Source organism: Chironomus tepperi, unplaced genomic scaffold (genome assembly GCF_022539635.2).
Source record: "Chironomus tepperi strain 1889 unplaced genomic scaffold, CSIRO-AGI_Ctep_v1 contig_161, whole genome shotgun sequence".
Classification (NCBI taxonomy): Eukaryota; Metazoa; Arthropoda; class Insecta; order Diptera; family Chironomidae; genus Chironomus; species Chironomus tepperi.
This window is the reverse complement of record NW_027226283.1, coordinates 2206657-2215063: the sequence shown is the minus strand read 5'-3', so window position 1 is coordinate 2215063 and position 8407 is coordinate 2206657. Positions and strand designations below refer to the sequence as shown.

The 8407-nt window shown below is 29.9% G+C and overlaps 2 protein-coding genes across 3 annotated transcripts; one reads left to right on the top strand and one right to left on the bottom strand.

Annotated features, from left to right (window-relative positions):
* Nucleotides 1–4744, top strand: LOC139088083 (uncharacterized). 2 transcript variants are annotated; one of them, XM_070637118.1, is made up of 8 exons: nt 1–147; nt 1433–1680; nt 1750–1960; nt 2164–2352; nt 2445–2517; nt 2612–2910; nt 2974–3048; nt 3108–4744. In XM_070637118.1, the coding sequence occupies exons 2-8, from the start codon at nt 1450–1452 to the stop codon at nt 3791–3793; spliced, it is 1764 nt and encodes a 587-aa protein (XP_070493219.1). In that variant the 5' UTR covers nt 1–147; nt 1433–1449; the 3' UTR covers nt 3794–4744. The 2 variants fall into 2 exon arrangements, with proteins under 2 accessions (XP_070493219.1, XP_070493220.1); XM_070637119.1 differs by lacking the exon at nt 1–147 and having other exon boundaries at nt 1428–1680.
* On the bottom strand, nt 4153–6667 carry LOC139088081 (ATP-binding cassette sub-family B member 10, mitochondrial). Its single transcript, XM_070637117.1, has 6 exons — nt 6351–6667; nt 6081–6287; nt 5020–6009; nt 4749–4961; nt 4662–4687; nt 4153–4606 (listed from the first exon to the last, which is right to left on the bottom strand). The coding sequence occupies exons 1-6, from the start codon at nt 6610–6612 to the stop codon at nt 4307–4309; spliced, it is 1998 nt and encodes a 665-aa protein (XP_070493218.1). The 5' UTR covers nt 6613–6667; the 3' UTR covers nt 4153–4306.
* Nucleotides 6668–8407: the final 1740 nt, after the last annotated feature.

Here is an 8407-nt window from a genome sequence, read left to right as displayed (position 1 = left end):
TTGTTAACATCTGCATTTGATTTAATAGAAAAATTTAAAAATTTTAAAAAGACTGACAGTTAAAAAAGTTATTAACTATATAAATTAATTACCTATAGTGTTTACCCTGGTGTTTATGTTTTTTGTTTACAATTTATACTATTAAAGGTATGCTTCTTGCATTAAAGTAGGAAATAAATCTATGATATTTTCTCAAATAGTTTTAAATCAATTTTAACGAATCACAAAAGTTTTGCATTTTAAAATTTGTTCTAAATGTATCCTAAAATTTAAAAATTTTAATTGAAAACTATAAAGATGAACTCTGATCACGTATTCATCTTTTTTATTTCTCATGCATAGTATCATTTTATTCACGCGACCGTTTTTCTGCTTTACTACGATCACAGAGTCAGTTCAAAGTCCACATCTCAAAACTGAAGCACGCTTCTGAAAGAAAAGTAAAGAAAAAAAAAACTTGCGAAAAGTAAATATGAGCAAAGTTATGAATGGACGATAAACGTGGCGAGAATTTTATACTATGTATGTGATAATAGGATACACTTGTATATTCTTATTCTATATTTGAAAGAAACGAATCATAATTTATACATTTTTTTCCCTAAAAATGTATGTAGGTGATAAAAAAAGAGGGACTTTTAAAAATTGTTATAAAATAAAAAAGCGCTTTAAGTATTTGAGAACTAAACAGAAAGAAATATTTTCTGTGAAAATACACATCACACATCCTCAAAAACAATAAATGATTTTCATTTAAATATGATAAACATTCAAAAACCACTTCGAGCCGGTTAAAGAGGAAATGTTGTTTATGTTGTTATTTTTACGTGCAATTTATTTTATTTGACTATAAATAAATTCTGCATTTTTCATATTTTTCCATCATCGAAAGAATCACTGATTTGTTTGTTGCGTCAAGGCCGTTTTACTGCCGGTAATAATTATCGTAATTACATGTTTCTGTTTGTCTATTATTAGTGAACAATTAATCGTTGTATGCAAATTGTTTATCATTATTTAAATATATTAGTTATAATTGATTTCAAGAATTTTCAACCCTTTTTAACTTATTCTATTTATGAAGAACATAAATGGATGAATTGACTTTATCTATATAGATTTTTTTTTTGTACTTAAAACTTTGTAATAAACGTAATTTGAAACGTCCTGGATAATAAAGTTGAATTAAAGACTTTGTCGAAATCAAATCTTACTTGTTTTTTAAAAACAGCAAAACAAAAAATATTAAAATGAGTTCAAGAGGGACGTCATCACATAACATTAAATAATATCTTTATTTACAAAAAAAGATCATAGTGATTGGACTTTGCACTTATTTTCCCTCCCGTGTGACTACACATATTTTTATTTTTTTTTTCATTTTAAAGTAAATGCAAAATTAAATATCTTTTTTGAATTCATTCAAGTATAGATTGTTGAGTTGAAAAGATGTTTAGGCGTGCCGTCCATAAAGCTTTACTTCAAAGTAATCAAATTAACCAAAAGAATATTGTAAGAGCAATTCTAACATCGAATGAAACTTTTCATCAGCAACCACTAGCAAATAATAAAGAGGATATTGTTGTATACTCTCCATTTCCATCACTTGATTATCCAAATGTAACAATTGATCAATATGTCTGGACGGATGTTGAAAAATGGATTAACAAGACTGCGATTGTAAGGAAGCAGGATATAATATGTTTTTCTTAGAATAATTGATGGTTTTTTGTATGAAATTATCAACAGGTTGATGGAATGAGTGATCGTTCAATTACATATGGGCAATTGCGTGATCAGAGTAGAGCATTAGCTGTTCGTTTACAAAAAGTCTTCAATTTAAAGATGGGAGACACAATTGCTGTTTGTCTTCCAAATTCTATTGAATTTCCTACGATAGTGTTGGCTGGAAATGAAGCCGGTGTAACAGTAACGACAGTAAATCCAATTTATACACCACGTAAGTTTATTACTGCTTATTTAAAAATAACTATAAATATTATATAAAAGCTTATGAGTCACGCGCCTTTTGATAAGAAAATTGATAAAAAAAATCTTATCAAAATTAATTCATTATTGCTAATTATTCTTGTAATCATTATAATTTGTACTTACTTACTTACTAATTTAGTATTACCGAAACTATTTTTTATCTTGAAATAGATGAAATATCAAGACAATTGATTGACAGTGGAACAACTTTAATTTTTGGATTGGCGTTTATGAGTCCAATTCTAGAAAAGGCTGTGGAAATGTCTAAGAAACCCATAAAAATTATATACATAAAAGAAACTCCAACAAGTGCAATCCCAGCGAATGGAATTGATTTTTGCGAATTGATTGATACAAAAGGTGAATGACACTTTTAATGTTTCTGTTTATTTTTTGTCGTACAATAAGTTGATTTATAAAACTGCATTACTAATTCCTTTTTCTTTGATAAGGTATTGATTTGAATGATTTAAAAGTATACGAACGGGATGTAGAAAATGATGTAGCTATGCTGCCTTATTCAAGGTAATTTATAAATAAGTCTCCTTTCTCAAATATCTTTGTATATGTAAAATATGTATGAAAAATAATTTTTTGTTTCTTGTCACGTAACACATAGCGGAACAACTGGCTTAAGCAAAGGCGTAAAACTTTCACACAAAAACATTGTTTCGAATAGTGTTATGATAAATTCGGACACTGGAAATGGCTCCATCTCTAAGCCAGCTATCGGCGATAGACAAGATGTACTTCCGTGTGTTTTACCTTTCTTCCACATTTATGGACTGACTTGTACTTTATTGAGTAAACTTGCTCATGGGTGCAAAATCGTTGCATTGCCAAAATTTACACCTGAATCTTACCTGAATGCCCTCGATAAACATCAGGCAACAGTTTTATATCTTGTTCCACCAATTAGTAAGCTTTTTATGAACATTTCTACAACATGAATAAATTTAACACAACAATCTCCTTTTTTAGTTCTTTTTTTGACAAATTTTGATAAAGTAACATTAAAGCACACAGAATCAATCAAATATGTTATGTCAGGAGCTGGTATGTTATTTTGAATACATAATATTTTTTAAATATTTATTTAATGATTTATTAACTAGCACCATTGGGCAAATCTGACGCAGAAAAATTTCTGGAAAAAGCTCCTAATGCATCATTTTTTCAAGGATATGGCCTAACAGAAGCCTCACCTGTTGTTTTACAATCATGTCTAGGCTCAAAGAATGTGGGAAGTGTAGGATTTCCTTCACCAGATACAGAAGCAAAAATTATTAAAATTAATGATCCTGAATTCCGAGGAGTAGGCCCTAATGAACCAGGTGAACTTTTAGTACGTGGTCCACAAGTTATGATAGGATATCACAACAATGAAAAGGCAACTCAAGAAACAATTACGGCTGATGGCTGGTTAAGAACTGGTGATATTGCTTATTATAATGATAAAAGAGAATTTTTTATCACCGATCGTTTGAAGGAACTTATTAAAGTAAAAGGATTTCAAGTTCCTCCAGCTGAACTTGAAGAATTACTAAGAATGCATCCAGATATTATTGATGCTGCAGTCATTGGTATTCCTAATAAAAATACTGGTGAACTTCCACGGGGTTATGTAGTTTCAAAGAATCCATCATTAACAGAGCAAAATGTAAAAGATTTTGTTGCAGATAAAGTTTCAGAATATAAACGATTGGAAGGAGGAATTGAGTTTATTCAGGCTATTCCTAAAAATGCAACTGGAAAGATTATGAGAAAGGAACTAAAAGAACAGTTCTTAAAATCAAAATAATGATTCCCAAATTAAGTTTAGAAACATTTTAACTCATTTAATAATTTGTAAGTGATAACTATAGTTAATTCTTAAGATATAAATTACATTTTTGGTGAGAGTCACAGAAAGTAGAAACATATTTGAAGTTGTCTAATGTCTATATTTGTTGTAAAAAACCTCTTTAATGATAAATTGCATTGAATTGTTATAGAAACATGTTCACCAGAATTGTTAATTTTTGATTATATTTTTCCTTTAAAGTACAATATAAAATGGTATAATAGTAAGCTAATTTAGATACAAAATAATTATTAAAGATTTTCATATCATGTTTTACACTTAATCTGGAAAAAATCTCAAAAAAAAACCATGAAAAGTTGCACTACCGAAATAGATTTTTTATTGCTGAGTATTTTTTTTTTTACAAAATAAAGTGTTTAAAAATTTTTAATTCGATTTCATGAACACATTTCAAAAAATATCAATGTTATTAATGTGATCAACTAACAACAAAAACGTTTCGTTTTTAAATTAACTTTTTTTTTGTTCTTGTGGAGATGTAGGAGGAGTAACTGAAAATGTTTGATGTTGAACAAGTTCTTTGAACACTCCTTGAGGTAGACTCATCAAATAATTGTAGCTTCCAATTTCCTTAATAGCGCCGTCTTCAAGTACTGCAATATTATCAGCATTTCGAATTGTGCTTAAACGGTGAGCTATTGTAAGAACAGTTCGTCCTTTTGTCAAGTTTTCAAGTGCTTTTTGAATAAGTTCTTCAGATACGGCATCTAAAGCACTTGTGGCTTCATCCAATATGAGTATTTCTGGGTTCTGTGTTAAAAAAAGTATTGTTATAATTATTTCAAAATCTTTGAAATCTTCTTACCTTAATAAGAGCTCTTGCTATTGCAACTAGAATTAGGATAAAATATTTAATAATAATAAAAGAATAATTTAGCAGTCCATAAATTACCTCTTTGTTTTTGTCCCCCACTCAACATAATTCCACGCTGTCCAACAAGAGTATTTAAACCGTCAGGTAGTTGTTTTACAAATTCAACAACATGCGCTTCTTTAATAACTCTTTGAAAATCTTCTTCGTCAATTTTCTCGTCTTCATTAAGCCCATAGAGAATGTTGTCTCTTATTGATCCGCTAAATAGAACCGGTTCCTGATTGACTGCACCTATATGCAAATTCCACTTCAATAAAAATTATAAATTTATATTATCGTGTTTTTATACCTATATGACGCCTCAACCAAGAAGGATCTAAATCTCTCAAATCTTGTCCATCGAAGAAAATCACACCATTTTGAGGATCGTAAAGACGCATTAACAAAGAAGCTATTGATGATTTACCGCTTCCACTTCGACCAACTACAGCTGTAATTTTACCAGCTTCAACTTGTAAATTCATATCCTTAATAACAGGAGCATCAGGTCTTGATGGATAATTGAAACAGACATTTTTGAATGTGATTTCACCACGAGGGTTACTTGATGGTATAAATCCACCATGAATTGGAATTAAAGGTTGACGATCCATGATTTCCCAAATCCTTGTTGCTGAACCAATTCCTTTATTTAGTTCAGTATAGAAGTTACTTAAACCACCAATTGAAATTGCAGTATAAGCAGCATAAAGAATAAAGGAAGTCAAAGCACCAATTGAAAGCTGGCCTTCGCTTACTAAAGTTCCACCATAATACAAGACTGACATGATAATTAAATTTCCTGAAAATCCGGTCATTCCGTAAAAAATAGCACGAGCTTTTGATTCTCTGTATCCAATCTGCAACGCATCCTCTAGTTCTTTAGTGAACAATTTATGCTCGCGTTCTTCTTTGCTAAAAATTTTAACTGTTTTTATATTTCCCATACGTTCTTCACCAACTTTCATGACTTCAGCTAATTTGTCCATCATTTGTCTAGTAATGTTTCTTAAATATCTACCATAAACTACAGCCATTCCAGCTACACATGGAACCACTCCAGCTCCAACTAATGCCAATCCTGGTGAAGTATAAATCATCATACCTGTACCCGCTAAAACCATTGCCGTAGATCTAAGACCATCAGAAAGATTTTGACTAAGTGAATTTCCGACCATTGTTGTATCCGCAGATAAACGATTTACTAGCTCTCCAGTGCCTTTTGTATCAAACCAGGAACATTCTTGCATCGTGATTCTTTTAAATAATTGATCGCGTAGTCTTTTTGTAATTCTAAGTGCTAAAAAAATTTAAATTGAATACACGCGTACAAAAAATTATGTTCATTTCCGCATTGTGAGCTCAACTTACAAGCATTATTAAATAAATATACACGTCCATAGTTCGCAAATCCTCCAAGAACAAAAATTCCAGCAAGCAGCATGCAAAATTTACTGAGCTTATCTTTAGTTTCTTGAATATTAGTTTCTTTTGTATATATTGTGTCTAAAATTTTTCCTAATCCGAACGGTACAGCCATAGTTATAGAGGATGATATTATCAAACACACGATAGCACCTTTAATTAAGTGAATTCCATAATATTATCACTTTTAACTATAAGTGTTCACTATTAACTTACCTGCAACTGACCATTTCTCACGTTTAGCTAGGGAAAGTAATCTTTTTAAATCTGACGAGTTCACTTTTCTATCCATCTTCGCGGCCTTGACATTTTCTACTTTATTAAATAAAAATTTATTCAAGTGGAACCGTCGCTTGATAAGAATTTTGCTAGATTCTTTTAAAACTAAATTTTGATGAAGTGAATGAAATGTACGAACATTTCGAAGCACTTGAACTGTGTTCGGATAGCATTTAAATAGTGCTATATAATTAATCATTTCATAAAAGTCTTTTAATTTTGAAAATAAATTTAATTGCTTGCTTTTGTTTACAATTTTGTAGACACAAAAGTAAAATTAAGATTAGAAAACATCTTTTGTAGAAAAGAACGATTGTTTGTAGAGTTTTCGATTTGAAAAAATGAAACGTTAGAAAATGTATAGTATTATTTTTCATGTTCAAAAGGCCTTTGATTTGAAGCTTTTATTACTTTTCTTTTTTCATTTTAAAAAATACCTATCGAATTTTTTGATGTTTTTATTACAGTGTATTTGTATTAGTTCTGATTTTATAGAAGTCAAGCGATCACGCGGGCACCCCAAAAATTATGAAAAAATGCTGTCGATAGATAAAGTAATGCACTTGGCATTTATAACATGTAAGCAGTTGCCAGCAATAGAAACAGCTTCAGATGCAAATTGAGGGAGGCCATTGGTAAAAATTGATTTGTACGGTTAGAGAAATAAGTAAGTCAATAAGTATGTTTATTAGTATTCTTAGATGATGTAACTAAAGCATACATACATTACATATTACCCTAGCTGTTGATTTTATATGTATAACCCTTGAGCCAAAATGGAAAGATTTTCGCCAGACTTTTTTTGTCCGTCCGATTTTGCCAGATTTTCGCAAGATATTGGACGATTTTTTTTCGCACGAAAAACTCGGTCCGATTTTGAAAGATTTTTGGACGATATTGCCAGAAAAAAAATCTTGCATTTTCTGGCAAAAATCTGACGAATCTTATGCGTCCGACTTTTGCCAGAATTTGCAAGACAGATTTTCTTTGAAAACGTACGAAAAATCTTGCAGTTTTCGGTCCGATTGTGCAAGATAAATCTTGCAAAAATCGGATGAAAAAATCTTTTGAATATCGGACCGAAATTGAAAGATTCTTGAACGATTTTGCCAGATATTTTTTGGATTTTTTTTTTGAATTTTTAGAAAATCTTATAATTTATATTTTTCTGATTTTTACCAGATTATGCCGTACACTTGTGTTACTAGGTTAACTAGAAGTATAGATTTCGGTTCTCGTTACTAAATTTTTTTGATTATAAATCCAAAATGATTTGATTAGAAGATCACTTTATTTCATAAAGGGAATTTTGCAATTTCATCGCAATCTTTCTACTAATCTCAATTCTGCATCTAGATTATGATGTAGAATTAAAAAACAAACTTATTACAACTTACTGTAATTTACTATTCGTTAAAAAATTAACTTCTAAATCTAAAAAAATTCAATACATTCACATGTGAATACGATGTGAATAAAATACATTTAAACTAATTATTTTAGAAAATTAAAAAGGTTTTTCTTTTAAAAAAGTACAACATAAATTTAATTTAAAAGTTATATTTAAAATATAACTATATTTCATGCTTGAATTTCATTAGTAACTTAAATATGTCTTTTGCCATATAAAAAGTTATATAATTTCAGGTAGCGGTAGCTCAGCGGTTAAGTGTAGGACATCAAACAATTTTCAAATCAAGCGATCCACGGTTCGAATCCCAAGATAAATCTGGCATAATCTGGCAAAAATCGGACGAGTATAAAAGGTTTTAAAAAGATTCAAAAGCTTGTGAAGTATATGAGAAAGCGAAAAAAAGATCGGAAAAATTAAATTTTTAAAATTTTTTAAATAAAAATCTTGCAATATCTTTCAAAATCTGGCAAAAATCGTCCATAACTTGTATGCAAGTTGATCAAGTTATGGACGATTTGTCTGGCAAAATCTTGCAAAAATCGGACCGAAAAAAAATCGGTCCGATTTATAGCTGTTTTCT